This window comes from Boleophthalmus pectinirostris, unplaced genomic scaffold (assembly GCF_026225935.1).
Source record: "Boleophthalmus pectinirostris isolate CB_2022bp ecotype Guang Dong unplaced genomic scaffold, ASM2622593v1 HiC_scaffold_6, whole genome shotgun sequence".
Taxonomy (NCBI): Eukaryota; Metazoa; Chordata; class Actinopteri; order Gobiiformes; family Gobiidae; genus Boleophthalmus; species Boleophthalmus pectinirostris.
The window spans coordinates 5,287,155-5,309,117 of record NW_026571447.1 but is presented as its reverse complement, the minus strand read 5'-3'; the positions used below and the strand labels follow the sequence as shown (position 1 = coordinate 5,309,117).

The window sequence follows — 21,963 nt, the reverse complement described above, 5'->3', positions numbered from 1 at the left end:
CTACTAATACTAATACTTACTAGAGGAGCAGGCAGAGCCAACCTGGACATAAGTACTAACTATTACCAGTGTTGGGAGTAATGTATTATAAAATAATGTATTACAGTAATGCGTTGATTTTTGCTGTAACGCAGTAATGTAGGGCATTACAGGGGGAAAAAATTGTAATATTTTACTCGGTACAAATATGAGTAACGCGCGTTACAATGCTTTTTTAACCTGGATTGAAGTGGTGGGTTTTTCTTCATAGAAATTCGCTAAAATCACCGTGAAATCAGCAGCGGTGAAACGCCGGAGACGCGGCCGGATAGACCTTCAGTTAACCGCGGGCGAAAGGACCGACCCAGAACTCTACGCTGTTTAGACCTGGTTTAGACCTGGGTCACTTCTGGTTTAGACCTGGTTTAGACCTGGCTTACAGTCGTCCCTCGCTCTAACGCGATTCACTTTTCGCGGTCTCGCTGTTTCGCTGATTTTTAGAATTATTTTTTGTGCAATTTTTGCATGGCTTTTGTTTTTAGTGTATGAACACGTATTGCGTTCCTCCCGCTGTGTCCTGATTGGCTGAGGGACTCCTGTCTCCTGAACAGTACAGTACAGAAATGTTCAGCTGCCAAATTTAAATAAATGTTCAATCTCTAGCAGTGTGCTTCTGAAGTGCTGTATGTCTGCAAGTTTTTCTCTCCGACAAAAATCCACAACGTCGACGAAAGGTTCTGCACCGACAAAGTCTCCTGCGCTCACACCCAAAAGACAGAGGACGATGCAAACCATCGCACAAAAAGTTGGACTTCTGGACACGTTGAAGGAAGGTAGAAGTTACGCGCTGTAGCAGAGTTTTGCACCGGGTCTTGTACCCGCAAATAGTTGCTGAAATCAGGACCGTGAGCCCGCGCAGCAGGGTGTCCATAAAGAGCGATCGGGCGACAGCCGCTCTTACCTCCATGAGGTGCGGAGCAAAGCCGCTCCTTTCTCCTGCGGTCACCTTCGAGCCCATCCTGACAGTGAGTCCTGTTTTAGTCCTAGTTCAGTTCTGGTTTAGTCCTCCTCTTCAGTCCTGGAATCAGTCTGAAGGTTAGTCCTGTTATAGTCCTGGTTTAGACCTTGTTTAGTCCTGGTTTCAGTCCATATACGGCTCAAAAGTTCAGCTTTTTCGCAGTTATTTTGGTGAGAGTAACTTAAGTAATGCAATAGTAATGTAATGCCTTACATTTAAATGCAGTAATATTGTAATGTAACGAATTACTTTGAAATGACAGTAATAAGTAATAAATAACGCATTATAGTTTTAAAGTAACTTGCCCAACAGTGACTATTACTATACTACTACCTACTACTAACTGCCCAGAGGAGCACGCAGAGCCACCTGGACACAAGTACTAACTATTACTTCACTACTAACTACTATTATATATTACTACTGACTACTACTAACCAAGGAGCACGCAGAGCCAACCTGGACACAAAGTACTAACTATTCTACTACTATACTATACTACTACTACTACTACTACACCACATACACGACAGCACGCACAATACTAAACTATTACTACTACTACTACTACTACTACTACTATACTACAGAGGAGCACAGTCTGGAAACATACACTACTACTACTACTACTACTACTACTACTATACTATACTATACTATTAACTATTACTACTATAACTACTACTACTACTATACTACTACACTGGACTACAATACTACTACTACTACTACTACTACTATTACTACTACTATACTAGAACTTACAAACTATTACTACTATTACTACTTACTACTACTACTTACTACTACTACTACCAGAGGACAGCAACAGACAAAAACTATTACTACTACTACTAATACTACTACTACCATGAGAGCCAACTGGACACAAACAAACTATTACTACTACTTACTACTACTGACTAACAGAGACTACCTTAACTTAAGATTACTACTACTACTACTACTACTACTACTACTACTACTAGCCTATACTAATTTTACTTACTACTACTACTACTACTACTGCTATTACTACAGAGAGCACGCAGAGCCACCTGGACACAAGTACTACTCTACTACTACTATACTACTACTACTACTACTACTACAGAGAGCCAACCTGACATAAGTACTAACTATTACTACTACTACTCTAATACTACTACTACTGCTATTTACTGTATACTACTATTTCTACAACTACTTACTACTGCTAACTATTTACTACTCTACTACTACTACTACTACTTACTGCTACTACCAGAGGACAGCAGAGCCAACCTGGACACAAGTACTAACTATTACTACTACTACTACCAATACTACTACTATGCTACTACTACCAGAGGAGCACGCAGAGCCAACCTGGACACAAGTACTATTACTACTACTACTCTACTACTACCAATACTACTACTACTACTACTATTACTACTACCAGAGGGAGCACAGAGCCAACTGGACACAAGTACTAACTATTACTACTCTACTACTTAATACTACTACTACTACTACTACTACCAGAGGAGCACGCAGAGCCAACCTGGACACAAGTACTAACCTACTACTACTTACTATACTACTTTGAAGAAAACTCACGAGGAGGAGCACGAGAGCCAACCTGGACACAAGTACTAACTATTACTACTACTACTACTAATACTACTACTACTACTACTAATACTACCAGGGGAGCAGCAGAGCCAACCTGGACACAAGTACTAACTATTACTACTACTACTACTAATACACTACTACTACTACTAGTGGACATAATTACTAACTATTACTACTACTACTACTAATACTACTAACTACTGTACTACCAGAGGAGCACGCAGAGCCAACGGACACAAGTCTAACACTACTTACTACTACTAATACTACTGGAACTACTACTATACTACTACTACTACTTACTACCAGAGGAGCACGCAGAGCCAACCTGGACACAAGTACTAACTATTACTACTATACTACTACTACTACTACTGACTACTACTACTACTACTACTACTACTACTAACCAGGGAGCACGCAGAGCCAACCTGGACACAAGTACTAACTATTACTACTACTACTACTAATACTACTACTATACTACAAGGAGCACGCAGAGCCAACCTGGACACAAGTACTAACTATTACTACTATTACTACTAATACTACTACTAACTTACTACCAGAGGAGCACAGAGCCAACCTGGACACAAGTACTAACTATTACTACTACTACTATTACTACTACTACTACTACTACTACTATCAGAGGAGCACGCAGAGCCAGTCTGGAAACATACAAAACTAACTACTACTACTACTACTACTACTACTACTACCAGAAAAGCACGTAGAGCCAACCTGGACACATACAAACTATTACTACTATTACTACTACTACTACTACTACTACTACTACTACTACTACTACCAGAGGACCAGAGGAGCACGCAGAGCCAACCTGGACACAAACAAACTATTACTACTATACTACTACTACTGCTACGACTACTACTACTACTAGAGCACGCAGAGCACGGACACTACTACTACTACTACTACTACTGCTACTACTACTACTACCTTAACTAGAGCACTTCTACTACTACTACTACTACTACTGTACTACTATACTACTACACTACTACTAACTATTACAGTACTATACTACTACCTGACTACTACTACTGCTACTATACTACTTACTACCACTTCTACTACTACTACTACTACTCTACTCCAGATGACCAGGGGCACGCACAGGGCCATTCTGGAGAGAAACAAACTATTACCACTACTACTGTTACTGCTACTGCTTCTACTACTGCTACTACTATAATTACAAGTACTACTCTGCTACTACTGCTACTACTACAACTACTACTACTACTACTACTAATATTACTACTACCAGATGACCACGGGTGCACACAGGGCCAGTCTGGACAGAAACAGGATCTGGTGCCATGTTCAAACTACTGCTACTACTACAACTGCTACTACTTCTACTGCTACTGCAAAGCTGAAAGCAGTAGGTGCACTGTTTTCATGCTGGTTACCTCTGCTGTGAGGAGAAGCACAGAGCTTTTCCTGTGGCCTGCATGATCTTCCCCGCTCTGCTCTTGTCCTGAGAGGCCTGAGAGCGCAGGAACCGGCCCAGCTCCGCCTCCTCCTGGGACAGCACTGCCGGGACGCACACACAAACACACAATCACATAAACACACAATCACACATACACACAATCACACAAACACACAATCACACATACACACAAACACACAACACACACACAATCACACATACACACAATCACACAAACACACAATCACACAAACACACAATCACACAAACACAAAACACACAATCACACACACAAAAACACACAATCACACAAACACACAATCACACAAACACACAATCACACAAACACACAATCACACAACACACACACACACACACACAATCACACAAACACACAATCACACAAACACACAATCACACAAACACACAATCACATAAACACACAATCACACAACACACAATCACACATCACAATCACACAATCACACAAACACACACACATCACACAATCACACAAACACACAATCACACAAACACACAACACACAATCACACAACACACACATCACACACACACACAATCACACAATCACACAATCACACAATCACACACACACAATCACACAACAATCACACAATCACACATACACACACAATCACACACATCAACACACACACACAATCACAATCACACAACAATCACACACAATCACACAAACACAATCACACAAACACACAATCACACATACACACAAACACACAATCACACAAACACACAAACACACACAATCACACACATCAACAACAACACACAACACACATCACACAAACAACAATCACACATCACACACAATCACACAAACACACAATCACACAAACAATCACACAAACACACACAATCACACACACACACAAACACACAAACACACAATACACACAAACACACAAACACACAATCACACACACACAATCACACAAACACACAATCACACAAACACACATCATCACACATCACACAAACACAACAATCACACACAAACACACAATCACACAAACACACAATCACACATACACACAATCACACAAACACAAATCACATAAACACACAATCACATCACACAACACACAAACACAACAAAACACATCACACACAATCACATAAACACACAAACACACAATCACATAAACACACAATCACACAAACAATCACACATCACACACACACAATCACACACAATCACACACAATCACACATCACACAACACACATAAACACACAATACACACACACACATCACACCAATCACACAACACACAATCACACAAACACAATCACAATCACAACACACAATCACACAAACACACAATCACACAAACACACAAACACACATCACACGATCACATAAACACACAATCACACAATCACACAATCACACAATCACACAACACACAATCACACAATCACACACAATACACACAATCACACAAACACACACATACACAAACACACAATCACACAATCACACACACACACACACACATACACACACATCACACACAAATCACACACATCACACAATAAACACACAATCACAAAACACACACACACACAACACACACAATCACACAAACACACACATCACACACACACACAATCACACACAACATCACACACACACAATCACACAATCACACAAACACACAATCACACAACACGATCACAACACACAATCACACACACAAACACACAATCACACAATCACACAACACACACACACATAACACACACACATACACACAACACACAACACACACAATCACACACACATCACACAAACACACAATCACACACATCACATAACACACAATCAATAAACACACAAACACACAATCACACACACACACAACACACACACATAAACACACAACACACATACATACAGAACACTACAACAGTAGAGAACAGGGAACCTTACTGTAAGAGAACTATATTTATTGATTTGAAAACATCCTCAACTGTATCACTTATCTAATGCGAGCCAGAGTGACCTTATGGAAAGAAAGCACCGCACTGCTCTGTTATATGTTCAGGTCTTGATTTAAGAACTCATCCATTCATTTTTTTGGCTTATCCGGGGCCGGGTCGTGGGGGCAGCAGTTTAAGCAGCAGTTAATACAAGGACATTCCTTAAGACTAAAATGAGGAACCTGACAGCAGCAGTTACAGAGAGAGGCAAAGATTTTTCAATACGACATGAAGAAAGAATTAAATGTCTGCATCTAATTATAAAGTGCTTTATTGTCAGATACTCAGGAAGCACATGGTTAGCATGCTAGTTGCTGTTAGATGTGCTCATAAACTCATCCAGGTTAAAAATGAGGATGTTCTGAATACATAAGGTAAGTGAAGAACCACAACCAACTAAAACTGTTCTCTATGAAAGAAGAGCTCACCACAGATCCTCTTCTGGTACTGCTCGATCACCTTGAGAAGCTCCATGCAGGTCCTCTGGATGGAGTGGAACACCTGAGACAGAGGGGACATACAGTAGGTCAGGGAATTGCTCCACTGTGTTTTTAAACTCCTTCACTAGACTCTATGGAGTAAGAAAGCTGTCAAAAATATTTGTGCGCATAAAATAGAAATCCGTGCGTATTTGGGAAATCCGTGCATATTTGGCTGTAGTTGCGCATAAAATAAATATTTGTAAACTCTCAAATGAGTCCAGTCGTACATAAAATATATTGTGTGTATTTTATCCATCAGAATACGAATTGAAAAATTACGACGTCATGAATTACAATCACGAAATGAAAATTTACGATTACGCTTTCATCAGTACGAATACGAATTCACAGACGGAACTTTACTGTCAAAAATACGTCATCACTTCACAGACACATTATTCATCGAGCAGAAGAAACATCGATCAAGATCAAGACTGCACAGCTCAAGTTTGTAGCAGAGGGTAAAAACAGAGTAATAGCACAAGGAGCTACAACAGCGACCAACAAGTGGGTTTCATTAAAATCTATTGTAAAAAATGTCTTGAATTCGGGAACCGAACGCTGCTGTATAATATTGTGTAGAAACACCTCCTTTGAACGGGAAATTGCACCTATATGTTAGATAACATAGTGGAGCCAGTTGGCTAACATCCGACGTAACGTTCTCCCAGGGCTAATTAGCAAATATCAGGTTCTCTGTAGGTTTAGATTAAAACATTCACGACTACAGCCACAGTATTCTGACATGGCTTAAAGCTCACAAGAGTTTATTTTGTGTAATATAGGACACTAAAACTAGTATCAAAACTAGATACTCAAACTCAGATACTGAATAGTAGAATAGTAATGGGATCACATAGACTAATATACACCCATGGACCACTATGAACCTACCAGGACCACAGAGGGATTACATAGATATAAGGCCACGTAGGAATATAAAAGAAAGTACTGCTATTTACTGCTGAAAATCACATTCTATTGTCTGAAGTGGCCATATCGGCTTATCAAAGCCTGATCCTGTCAGATCTCTGAAGCTCAGCAGGGCTAAGCCTATTTAGGACTTGGATGGGAGACACTGGGAAAATCAGGTGCCACAGGGAGGAGCCAGTCACAAAAACTGTTGTTGTGTCCTTAGGCAAGGCACTTCACCCACATTGCCTAGTATGAAAGTGGTGTGTGTGTGAGTGATGGTGGTGGTCGGAGGGGCTGATAGCGCAGATTGGCAAACGTCTGTCAGTCTGCCCCAGGGCAGCTGTGGCTTCAGTAGTAGTTTACCACCACCAGGTCTGGAATGAATGAATAATGCTCTGAAAAGAGTCTTTGAATGTCCAAAAAAGCACTATATAAAACTGAGGCATTATTATAGGTAAGACATATATCAAGGTACGAAACATCTGGTGATTGACACTGGCAAAGGAGAGTGAAAAATTACAAACTGTAGGTAGGTCTGTTGATATTAACAATCATAATATTAATAACAATTATATTAATAACAATTGTGTGCAGCACAAAGAAATAGGCCTGTAAAATAAAATTATAATATGAATAATAGATCAACTTGCAGCTCTTATGTTTGTCCAGGTGAGCGTTTTTAGGTCAAGGTGAAAATGAAATGAGCAGTTGACCATTTACAGGTCAAAACTAAAGCAGAACAGAATAATGGGAATCAAAATCAGTAGCATATGTTGGCATAGGTGATGAAAATTTGGCGGCCAAAAAAAAAAAAAAAAAAAAATCAACAAAATACAAGATGCAGATGTGTTATTATTTGTCAAAAAGTACCCCTCATCTAAATAAAATGTTTTTATTGAATTTAACTGAAGTAGTATTGTGCCAGTTTGTAAATAAACCACAGTATAATTTGACATGTTTGCAGTTTTATACTTTATACACACCAGGCTCTGCTGTTTATGCCTGTATAGGTCCACTTGTATTGATTAAGAGGTTAAATTTACTGTTGTGTGAAAATGGAGTTGGGTAATGTAAGGATGTGTCCCCGCGAGCCCCGTGTGAATCAAAAACCCATTTGAGGTGTGCAGGGAGCAGAGGGAGAGCATGGCTGACGGCGATCTGCTCAGTTCTTTTACCTGTAATGTTCCACAATATGGCGTTAAACTTGTCTAAGATACATTTATTCAATTTTGGGTGTTTTTATTACTCAGAAATGTGTTTAAAAGCAGATCTCACATGTAAATTGGCTCGGTGTCGTCTCCCGCTTGTTGGAGGTTGGAGATTGAAAAGTTTAATGCCGTACTTTGAGGATATTGGAGGTAAAGCAATAGCGTGTCCATAGAGATAAGTAACTGAACCAGAAAAGTGACACGGTGTGCCTTTAATGCTCACACTGATAGAAGAAGAGAGCAAATGAACCGATATATCAGACATGTACCGGTATTGCAATATTGGCTGATGCAAAAATCAATATCAGTGGGCTTAAAAGTCTAATTTTATGCTTTTTCTGGTCTATGTTCTTATTTTCTCATCACAAACAGGCCTGGAGTTGTGTTTTGTTTCATTCACACTTGTTTAACACAAACCCTGCACATTTAGCCTGAGTTCTTCTCTCACACAGAAAACACTCTGTTCCACCTTGTGATGTCATGTTGTGATACAGAGAGAGCTCTACTGTGGTTTAAGCTCCAAACACTATCTTCACTTTCAGTACCTGGAATTTCCAATATTCATGCTTAGATCACAAAATCAGAAGACGTTTGGAAACATGCGGATGTAGACTTCCTTTGGGCTCTGTTGGCTTTTCTTCATCTAGATGTCACTGTATTCTCTCTTTTTTCCTTTTGTAAATTGCCTATTAATTCATGTTTTACAATGTGTCTAACGTAAAAAAAAAATAAATAAAAAAAAAAAGATGTGATTGTAGTGTCCTGTTATGTTTGGCAGATCAACTGTTACAACCAGCTGTCTGAAGGTGCGATTAGAGTCAAGTCCCCTTGGGAAATCTCTAGCAGGTTGTGAAGACGCTGCTGCTGAATCCATGGTTTTATCACATGGTCCAGGTCGGTAGCTACACTGGAAGTTATCAGCCGCATATTACAGAGGCTTAAAAGAGGTAAAACGACCCTTATATTACAGCTCACACCTTAGGGTAGGTCAGTGGACATTTTGGTTTACATAATTAACTTTGATTTACTCTTGGGTTTGTCTCTGTGAAGTTTCATGTGACAGAATGTGATGGTTTCACAGTTTTTTTTTTTGTTTTTTTTTTTGGTTTTTAAATATATATAACTGAAGTGATAGATTCAGTGAGCAGAGTCATTGAACAATCATGCAAAGTAAGAATCAGGTGACTATGGTTCACACCTTTGGGTACATCAATGAACTTAAAACACCTGTGACAGGTTTGACTATTCATTTTATTCAAACACAGTCAAGATCATTATATTTAAGATTTTACTACAATATCTAGAATTCTTTTTACGGGTTTGGGCAATTTTTAGGTTTAAAAGGTTAGAAATTTCAGCAACCATGATGTACTCTGGGCTGACGCTCCTCTTACGAACACAGAACTTAATAAAGTGTGAGAACACACCATTGTTTTGTTGAAATAAAAAATGCTTTCTTGTGTGTAAATTGTGCAAAACTTTAGGATAGAATTAGTCCTAGAGTGATGTCATCACTATCAGGACCTGACCGTTATATCGGTTGGCCGATATTAATGGTCAATATAGGCACTTGGAGACATATCAGCTATTGGTCTAAATCGTGCTGATTTTGGCTGATAGTCCACGTGGCATACACCTCATTATAAATCTTAGACTTTCTATATTATGTCCATTTAAACCAATTTACAGACAGATAAATGTCATAATATGTGGTGCTGCATTAATATTTATCTGCAGTAGTTTGTCTGTGTCTGTGACGCCGTACTGACCCTGAATGCACCCCCGGACTTATGGAACTCACGTGAGCTTCTTTACACCCGCAGCTGCTGTCAACATGCTAGATTATATTATATTTACGGACAATGTTTTTGAGTCAGGAATGAAAGGACACATATTAGTGGAGACTTGAGGTGAGTGTTGCATGTGTCGGTTTTGAAGCTACTTTTGGTTCTTTCTCATTGTTTAGCTGCTGTAGCTCCCACACATAAACATTTCTCTGACATTGGCTTAGTGTGACTAAAGTGACTATAGTGGCTGTACACAGGTTACTGGACCTGGACCTGCAGATGATCTGTGAATAGAGATGTGAATGATCAGTATTCACACATATAATTAATTACTGCAGCGCCTCCAACTCCTGTTTTATCTGTATCATATTGGCTGAAGAAAAATCCATATTGGTCAGGCCCTAATCACTATGGGACTTTAATAACAGAACTCTCTACTTCCTGTAATTTCTTGGTTGGTATAAAACTATCATTTATATTTATGACAGATATTATCCCACCAAACAAATTTGAGAATCATTAAAATCTGTCATATGCACTTTAACAAATAACAGATACTTTTTACTGTAAACAACTAGTGCGTGTTATTTTGAGTGTAGTTATCTCCTCCCTAGAAGCTACTTGGGTGAGTGGCCAAACTAACACACTTCAATCGATGGGACCCACAGATTCCACAAACCGTTCTACATGAACTTCCCGTTTTGCACCCGGCCCCTCGTACCTCCAGCTTCGCGTCGAGCTCAGAGTCGGAGGCCACCACGTGCTCGTCCTGCCTCTGGCCCGTCACTGTGATCAGGCTCTGCTTGGTCCTCCAGTATCTCTGCTGGAAACGCTTCAGCACAGAGACCGAACCCGGCCCCGCGCTGGCCCTGCACACACACACACACACACAGACACACACACACACACAGCAGGGGGCGCACCAGAGCTTTAGGTGGTATCAGAGTAGTCCAAAATGTTTATTACTCAACTAATTCTTTTATTTAAATTATACGGATGCATACATAAGAAAAGGAGGAAGATGCTGTATTTTTGGTATTTATCATAGACTGTATATATAAATGGACAAATAGGAAGTGAAGATGGGTGCACTTCTGGCTCCACTGACTCTGGCTCCAATTCACTTTACATATAAAAATGTCATCTCTCTCTCTATATCTGCTCCAGTGAGCCTCGTCATTTTTATCTTAAAATGTTCGTATTAACCCACTCCACTTATGGGTCTGGTCAAGTGGTAACGGAGGGAAACAGGGGCAGATTTTTGACATTCAAATGTCTCTTATTCAGAAACTAGAGGGACTATTGAAATAAGTAAAGTATCAGAATGTAGGAAAGAGTTACACTCCAACAGGGTCAAGTTAAACCTGTGATATTCTTTCAAGTTGTTGAAAAAAAATTTAAAAACTCATGTCGGTAACAGGAGGGAATGAAATATGCAGCACTTTTTGGGCAATAAATCCAAACAGTGATAACTCTTGGTTCTCACTTCCATATCCTTAACAAACTGGTTTGAATATTTGCTTCATATAGTTTTCTACCATATGGTACAAGATTAGATTGAAAAACCTCTTTCTTTTTGACTCATGAGATTTTTTATTAAGAAAGGTCATGGTAACGGAGGGAAAAGTAACGGAGGGAAAATTGTGCAAACAAGTAGAAGGTGCAGGATTTTACATAATTTGTCGCTTTTTTCTTCCGAATACTTTAATATTACTTCAAAATGAAAGGAAACTATTTCTATAAAATATGTCAGTCCTTCCAAGCAAATTTGTATCATTTTAAATAATAAAAAAAAAAAAAATCCTGTACCTTCATCAACAGTTCAAAGATGGAATAACACAAGATATGATGAAATACATCCATTTATTGACATGATTTTCAGGTCTTTGAAATTTGGGAAATAATTTTTGTTCCATGTTTCATACATGGTCTGTTTAAAACATATGGAACTTTAGAACCAAAAATGGTACAGAAAAAAGGTCAACAGTTTCATAAACTAAAGTACATATGTATCTGTTCAATACATTTTTATATCAGATGCATTAACTTAAATGTTTGGCCTTGCTGTTTACTTCTGCTTGACCGAGCCCATATTTATTTAGAATTGATTATTGCCATTTCTCTTTTGCTGTTATAATATATCGTGATGTGTGAGCTGCTTTGTCCAAGTCATCTCACTTGTGGATTAATAAAGTTTGTCCAAGTGTAAGTCTGTGGTGATCCTGGTGTTTTTATGTTACTATTTTGTTCGTAAATCAAGATATGAAAGTTAATAACAGACAAATCAGGCGCCTTCTTTCACAGAGGTTGGATTGGCTCTTTGGTTGCGATGACAAGGTTGCGGTCATAATTCCAAATATGGAACTTGTCCCCAATAACTGCAGCCTTGATAAGCTTCATTTGACTGGAGCCAAACGCAAAGGGTGACATCACACTCACTTAGTCCACTTCTTTATACAGTCTATGGTGTTTATATGTAAAAAGGCAGATTCACTCATGATTCAAGTGTAATCTGTTTTTATTTAAATACTGTATTTTTCAGACTATAAGTGGCACTTTTTTTCTTGGTTTGGGTGGTCCTGCGACTTATACCACAGTGCAACTTATATATTTAAATTTTCACACGGAAGGGGCAAGAGGCTCTAGGTTTGTGTGCCAGTGTGTCAGCCTCTGTCCTGTTGCAAGTAGTGAAATATTCAGCCGAAAACAGTAATCAAGCAGCAGAAAGAAAGTTTGGAGTGAGCAAGAAACTTGTTAGGGACAGGGAAAGTGGGGATGGAGAACACAGCTTCATGGCAGCTGGAAGGGTGCAAGATGCAACTTTCCTGGAAGTCACTGGATGGATGGACAAAGCCTGGACTTCAGTGACACCGAAACCATCCTGTCGAGATTCAGAAACACCTGAATAATTCTAAATGGAACTAATGCTGAGTCTGATGACGGCTACACAGAAGAGGAAGCGACGCTCCATTTACCTCCGGAGGTCACTGAGTTGCTCAGAAGTGACACCGAGGATGAAGAATTCAATGGATTTAGTGATTTGGAGTGAGATGGAGAGTTTGGTAAACTTGTCCTGTTCTGTTGTTTATGTTATAGTTTATCTGAAGAACTGTTCATATGTGACGTTAACAGTCTGTTGTTCTCTCTTCTATTGTTATTACTAGAACTTGACTTTCAAGATGAAATATCGGTTCCTGGTCTCTGATTTTATAAAATACATTTCCCCCAAAAAGTGCGACTTACTGTATAGTAAGATGTGACTTATATATGTTTTTTTTCTTCTTCATTATGCCTTTTTTGGCTTGTGCAACTTCTCCGAGTGACTACTCTGAGTGACTTATAGTCAGAAAAATACAGTACACAGTTTCCTAGTACTTTTTACAACATTAGTAGTTAGGTGTATTTGATCTTTCGATAATTTATGTTATTAGGTTGTTTTTCAGACTCAGGGTTTGTTTTCATCCCTGACAGTTTAGACTGCTCACCATCGTCGCTGGATTAGAGGCAACTGAAAAATGGAAACGTGCCCAAGGGACGATAAACCGAGACGAGGGGCTTTTTTTTACTCTCACACACCTGGGATACTGTCCTGAGGAAGTGGGACTGCAGATGGCGCTGTCATCCTGCCTCCACCGGCAGGAAGACAACGCCAAAACCTGTTTAAATCAGCTGGGCGACACGTCACAGCAACATCACGTGACTCTGAGGAAGACAAACCCTTGGTCTGATGAAGAACTTAATAACATCCATCAATAGTTTTTTTTTTTTTTTTTTTAAAATCTTGTGAGTACAGTTTGGGGCTGATACATAGAGATATGTAGTAGTTGTGAAAGCTTTTTCCATGAAAAGTACATGATATAAGGATGACAACAGCAGGACACTTACAGATTTGTGTGTTCCATTTTCAAGATAACCTGAAAAACAAAACAAAAAGTGAAATTAGTCATGGTAGCACTCCCTGTGGTTGGCTAAAATCAATCACTGACCAATTAGATAATCATTCATAACCAGACTGTAACATAAGGATGGGTGATATCGGAAAAAAATGTATAACCTGATTTTCTTGGAGCTATAGGCAACTAAAATCATCTCTGACCAGTGGACTGTACTAGACAAGAGGTCAGTCACAGGGTCCAGAAGTGGAGTTGTGTTTGTTTTGGGGCGGTCTGTTTGAGGGGATTTTCTTTGGGTCTTTTTAGTCTTTTTATTCTATTCCTAGTTTATGTCAGTTCGTCCTCGTTGAACACTGGCTTTAAACAGAATTCTCATGTTGTGGTTCAGTTTTTCCCTCACAGTAAATATACAGATGACCTATTAGTTTCACTGAATTTGATTACATTACATAGGCTAGAGGTCTAATAATAGCCTCCAGATACAGACACGAGACACAACAGAGACACAACAGAGACACAACAGAGACACAACAGAGACACAACAGAGACACAACAGAGACACAACAGAGACACAACAGAGACACAACAGAGACACAATAGAGACACAACAGAGACACAATAGAGACACAACAGAGACACAACAGAGACACAACAGAGACACAGAGACACAGAGACACAATAGAGACATAGAGACACAATAGAGACACAATAGAGACACAGAGACACAATAGAGACACAACAGAGACACAACAGAGACACAATAGAGACACAACAGAGACACAGAGACACAATAGAGACACAACAGAGACACAGAGACACAATAGAGACACAATAGAGACACAATAGAGACACAACAGAGAGACAGAGACACAATAGAGACACAATAGAGACACAATAGAGACACAACAGAGACACAATAGAGACACAACAGAGACACAATAGAGACACAGAGACACAATAGAGACACAACAGAGACACAACAGAGACACAGAGACACAATAGAGACACAATAGAGACACAATAGAGACACAACAGAGACACAGAGACACAATAGAGACACAATAGAGACACAATAGAGACACAAGACACAGAGACAAATAGAGACACAAAGACGAGACAATAGAGACACAACAGAGACACAATAGAGACACAACAGAGATACAGAGACACACTGACTAGATCTAGCTTCATCCTCAACTCGAGCCAAAGTCCATGAAACCTTGCGCATGAGAACTGGTAACATATAATCGCTTCTTTAATGTAGACAAGTATACACTCAACAGTGGGACAGGGTGGTCTAAAATCAACAACCCATGCGCCGGATCAGGTCACGTGAGAAATTTCTTGGTTTCCATAACAAGACAAACGCACTACACCCATCACAAGCAAACTTAAGAAAACCTGCCAGACAACAGACAAAAGTTTTAAAGTACAAGTAGACGACTTGAAAACGTTATTTTGTGTTTACGTCAAAATTCACACTGAGATGTGTGAAGTAAAGAGGAAAAAAGAGAAAGCAGAGAAAACGCACGAAAAAAGTATGGATGCGAACCGACGGCCCATTGCTTCCACATCAAAACTCAACTGTAAGAAGTAGCCCAAGCCCTCCCCATAAAAAGAGAATTTAACAACTCAGAAGAAACCAATATACCATACACAAAGAAGACACAGAAGAATAAAAGCAATAAGAATTCTGATAGAGAAAAGACAACAACAAATTGAAATAGGTAGATGGGTATAAGTGTGTAAGAGGAGCTCATGCACGATGATGCATTATGAGGAGGAAGAAATAGGAGGAGGTAGGTAGGTGGGGGTTATAAAAGTTGCTTAGGCGTAGGGTCGGTAGTCGAGGCATCGTGGTCGCGAATTTTCTCCTGACTCTTGAGTCTGCGCAACTTAACTCCAGCCGACAACTCGACCTACAGTTCCTTACGACACAAAAGGTTTGTTACTTATATCCATTTTATTGCTTAGAACAAAGCTTATTAAGCCTGCTTTTTCACATATTATTTCGAACTTGGCTTTCTAGAAAAAATGGTCATCATAGTAGAAAAGACTAAAACACCCAATACCCCCCCTCCAAATATATGCTCCCAATAACTTAAACAAATATTTGCTTCACTGAAGAAAGATTGATCATTTAATGAACACAGAAAGGTCAGATTTTGGCAAGACAAAAGTTTTGTCGCCTTGTCATATGATGCACCCAATCCTAGATTACAGCCTCACCTGTGATCAGTTACTGATCAATCAATTAGTGGATGTGTATAAAAAGAACCCCAGCACACCAGACCTTCACATCAACTGCAACTTGACCTCTGACAACATGCCTAAGATCCACCCTGAGACCAAAGTGTTAATTATCAAGAGGCTGAAGACCAGATCCACTGCTGAGGTGGTGACACCTTCAATGTGTCTCAGCGTCAAGTACAAAGAATAAGAAAAAGATCTGAAATGACTGGAGATGTTTTTGACAAGTCCAGGTCCAGCAGACCCCGCAAGACAACTGCTTGGGAGGACTGTTTGTTGATTCGAAAATCGAAGGCCCCTTTTCCACTGCAGCAGAGCTCCACCAGGCCTGGTCACCTCAAGTCCCTGTGTCAACCTGAACAGTTTGTAGAATTCTGTCTCGAAATGGCCTCCATGGTCGAATCAGTGCACAGAAACCAGCACTAAACAAAAGGCAATTAAAAAAGCGTGTGGCATTTGCCAAGGCCCACAGCCTGTTAAAAGGATGGACACTGGAAAAAGTGGCAGAAGGTGGATTTCTCAGATGAATCCTCAGTTGAATTACATCACAGCCGCCGCAAATATTGCAGGAGACCTACTGGAGCCCGCATGGATCCAAGATTCACCCAGAAAACAGTTAAGTTTGGTGGTGGAAAAATCATGGTCTGGGGTTACATCCAGTATGGGGCTGTGCAAGACATTTGCAGGGTGGAAGGTAAATATCAATATCCTAAAATATCAAGAAGTATTAGCTCCTCTTACATTCCCAACCATAAAAAGGGGTCAAATTTTGCAGCAGGATGGTGCTCCATCACATACTTCTATCTCTACATCAAAGTTTCTCAAGGTGAAGAAGATCAAGGTGCTCCAGGACTGGCCAGCCCAGTCACCAGACATGAACATCATTGAGCATGTCTGGGGTAGAATGAAAGAGGAAGCATGGAAGGCAAAACCAAAGAATCTTGATGAACTCTGGGAGGCATGTAAGACGCTTTCTTTGCTATTCCTGATGACTTCATCAACAAATTGTATGAATCATTGTTAAAACCGCATGGATGTGTCCTTCAAGCTCATGGAGTCATACAAGATATTAAATATGGATCTCACAGCACCACTACTTAATTCACTGATGTTATGCAACATATTTTTGTATTTGAAGTAAATTATTTGTTCAATTTTCTGTAGGCGACAAAACTTTTGTCTTGCCAAAATCTGACCTTTCTGTGTTCATTAAATGATCAATCTTTCTTCAGTGAAGCAAATTTATTTTAGTATATGGAGCATAATTTGGGAGGGTTTTAGCTTCATATGAGACATTTCTAAAACCAATCGATTAATTTAAAGTCAGGTTATAAACATTTGTTTCTACAAAATGGATAAGCGACAAGACTTTTGTCAGGGACTGTAGACCCCCAACCATGCCCCCAAACAAGCCTTCATCCTGACTCTCAACCAGTCCACCAAAACAGGCCCCCGACCAGACTCTCTACCAGTCCACCAAACAGGCCCCCAGACAGGCCTTCAACCAGTCCACCAAGCAGACCCCCAGACAGGCCTTCAACCAGACTCTGAACTAGTCCACCAAACTGGCCTCCAAATAGGCCTTCATACGGACTCTCTACCAGCCCACCAACCAGACCCCCAACCAGGCCCCCAAACAGATCTTCAACCACACCCCCTATTATTCCCCTAAAGCGAATCTCAACCAACCCCCCAACCAGGCCCCTAAACGAATCTCAACCAACCCCCCAACCAGGCCCCTAAACTGAATCTCAACCCGAACTACGCACAGTACTACTCCGTGTACACAGCTGCCGCGCGCGCTGTGCGCCTCTGACGTCACTCACGCTCTGGATGCGACAGACGCACCCTGCGCAAACACGGACAAAGGCACAGACCAGTGCTCTGTGGAGACGTGCTGCCCCGTCGAAATGAACTACTTTACGCTTTTCCATGTACAGTTGTATAGATCCAATAAAACCAAACTCTGACCTCTGCAGTCTGACAACATGTTTCTTTTAGAGACGTGGGTCTGATGTTGTTTGCACACGCTGATCACACTTTATACCTTATTTATGTCACATTTTATCTCATTTATATGAATCAGTGTGTAGTTCATTTGGACAGTCGTATTCTGCTCAAATAAAGCTCAGACGAAAAGGAAGCACATGTTGACAAGTAAATTTAGGCATCGAATAATGCTCCCACTGTAGAATCACCATTATTCACTCATTTAGATGAATTTGAGCAGAGGAGCTCCTGATATCTTCTATCAAATAAGACTTCTAAGAGAGAAAGAAATGACTGGAAACACTGAAATCTTTATATTAAATAACATTAAATACATCATATTTAACACTCATATCACAGACTTCAGTGTGACTTTTCTGTTATGATACAGTGAGATTTGATTTATACGACCATGTGACGCTTTGGATTTTTGTGTTATAAATGGGTGTGTTTAGCTTCTGTCTGACAAGAGACACTGGTGGACATGGACAATTGAATGAGTGATGAATGACCTTGTGTGATAACTGACAGGTGCTGTGACAGGTGGTGTACGACAGATGTGATGATGTTTGACGGATGTGCTGACTGACAGGTGCTGTTGTTTACAGGTGCTGGCCGTGTGTGTGATCCAAGTGGAGCGTCTGAAGGGTGTGTGCTCCTCCATCCTACTCTTCTTGTTCTGGCTGCTGACGGTTCTTTGCTCTGTGGTGCCTCTGAAGGTAGCTGTGGAGCAAATTATCCACCAGGTAACACTCAAACCTGTCCCAAGTCCAGCCGACAGTGGCGCTGCTCATAGGCCTTATATATAAATGGATTGTAGTTAAGGAGAATCACTGCAGAGGAAGTTCACATGCGGCTCTTTGAGTTTCTATTTACTCTGGCACCCACTGACTTACAATGGAAGATTGTTGTCCCCCTCTCTGTAACTGCTGCTATGAGCCTCATCATTTTGGTCTTAAACTGTTCGTATTAACCCGCTCTAGGAGATCCTGGTGTTTTTTTGTTTTTTCACTATTTTGTCCATCAAAACCTGGTTGTTTGGGAGAACATAAAATAGGAAGTGTTTATTGGAGTAACATAAAAAGCATGAGATGATGGTGTTGTTCCACTGTTCCATCAGTCACAGTGAAGAGTCATATATTCAGTGTTTCCTGATTCCCGAGATGGAGGATTTAAAGCCGGAACAAAGAGAATGTTTGGTGAATTTCATCAAGGAGAAAGATGTTATTGTTCTTTTTCCTACGGGATTTGAGAAAAGTTGAATATACCAGTTAGCCCTGTTAGCAGCGTATTACATATGTGACTACTAAATACTGATTGGTTAAATGATAAAAGTACTCACCTACCATCGAGCAAACAAATTCTAACACTGTGAGGTCAGACGGTTTCTATGAAGTGAAACTGGCTGATGAATCAGGCTAGTTCCACTGATCCACATAGATACATTGTAAAAGCAGCTCAATATTAGACCACGAAATAGGAAGTAAGGCTGGTATGCAGTTAGCATGCTAGTTGTTGTTTGCATACTTGTTACCGTAATTCCGCTCTGACCTCTGAAACATGTGAAGAGTCCAGTGTTTGTTTGGGGCCTCCTCTCAGACGTGTGGTGAGCCTCTCCATCATACGGTACTTTGAGAATTCTCAGAAAGTGTGGCAGAGTAGTTAGCACATATGTGACGTGTTCTGCACTGTTGTGTCACTAGTATCTCCTTAAACCACCCTCCATGTGCTGGATGTGCAGCTCACATGAGTTATACTAGTAGAACAGGTTTTGTATCATTGTGGTACAAGTTTTCATGTCCGCTTCCATCTTTTCCAGTCAAAAGTTTGGACGAGGACTGAATGAGCTGGACAAATATCAGTTGTGATTTGCCAATCCATTAAAATTGACATTTCAGTTTGATTGTAATTAATCTTGTAGCCCTGGTTTGGACACACCTTCTCCTGCAGTGTTTCTAGTGTTCTGTATTGTTACATACTGAGGACATCAAATATATGAAGCCAGACGTATGGAACTGTGTAGCTATTTATTATAACATTCTTCAAAGTATTTCTTCTTTGGTTTGTTGATGGTGCTGCAAACTTCTGGCCTTTTCTCAGTGAACTTTTTGATGAAGTCTTCTGAAATGGGCTCCACTTCACAGCTGGGCCATGTCAGGGTTAAAAGTCAAAAATAATCCGTGTATCATTTGTTCATTCGTTTTTCAATATAAAACCAAAAATAAGAAAACGAAAAAACAACAGTTTTCTTCGTTATTTGTCTCGAAAACCAAAATGAAAAAACGGATAATGATTCGTTTTTTCAGTTTTCGATTTTGTGTTTAAAAGAAGAATGGAAAAAACGGATAACGGCCGTTTCCCGTTTACGTGACTTCCGTGACTGCGATGCCGAACTTTTGCACCGCATACGGACTGAACCAGGACTGATCCAGGTCCGAGACCAGAGCGGGACTGAGACCGGGACCAGGGCGGACTCCGAGCCTCCACGGGGTCCGAGCCTCAGCTTCGAGCTCCGGCCCTGCCGTGGGCTCTGAGCCTCCGGTCTCGTCCTGGTCTGGTCCCGGTCTGGTCCTGGTCTTGTCTCGGTCTCGGTCTCAGGCCCGCTCTGGTCTTGGTCTGGTCTCAGTCTCACCGCATACGGACTGAATCAGGACGGATCCAGGTCCGAGACCAGACCGAGACCAGAGCAGGACTGAGACCGGGACAGAGCGGCTCTGGTCCTCCGCGCTCAAGAACCACGGCTGGTTCCGAGGTGGTGCAAAGCCTCCGACTGACGCTTTCACACCAACGAAAATGAATCGAACTAAGAGCTTTTGGTTCAAATGGACCAGGTCCGGGACCAGACCGGGACCAAAGCGCTACTGAGACTGGGACCAGACCGGGACCAGAGCGGGCCTGAGACCGAAACCGAGACAAGACCAGGACCAGACCGGGACCAGACCGGAGGCTCAGAGCCCACGGCAGGGCCGGAGCTCGAAGCTGAGGCTCGGACCCCGTGGAGGCTCGGAGTCCGCCCTGGTCCCGGTCTGGTCCCGGTCTCAGTCCCGCTCTCTGGTCTCGGACCTGGATCAGTCCCGGTTCAGTCCGTATGCGGTGCAAAAGTTCGGCATCGCAGTCACGGAAGTCACGTAAACGGGAAACGGCTGTTATCCGTTTTTTCCATTCTTCATTTAAACACAAAATCGAAAACTGAAAAAACGAATCGTTATCCATTTTTTCATTTTGGTTTTGGAGACAAATAACGAAGAAAACTGTTGTTTTTTTCGTTTTCTTATTTTTGGTTTTATATTGAAAAACGAATGAACGAATGATACATGGATTAAAAATGCAAAG

At 40.7% G+C, this 21,963-nt stretch overlaps 1 protein-coding gene across 1 annotated transcript in view; it reads right to left on the bottom strand.

Annotated features, from left to right (window-relative positions):
* ica1 (islet cell autoantigen 1) overlaps positions 1-12,898 on the bottom strand; it is a 19,379-nt gene extending 6,481 nt beyond the window's left edge. The window contains exons 1-4 of the mRNA XM_055163374.1: positions 12,801-12,898; positions 11,220-11,367; positions 6,535-6,607; positions 4,060-4,183 (exon numbers count right to left, since the gene is read on the bottom strand). Of these exons, the coding sequence (XP_055019349.1) occupies positions 4,060-4,183; positions 6,535-6,607; positions 11,220-11,367; positions 12,801-12,898 (443 nt within the window). The remainder of the gene's footprint in view (positions 1-4,059; positions 4,184-6,534; positions 6,608-11,219; positions 11,368-12,800) is intronic.
* Between the last annotated feature and the right edge of the window lie 9,065 nt (positions 12,899-21,963).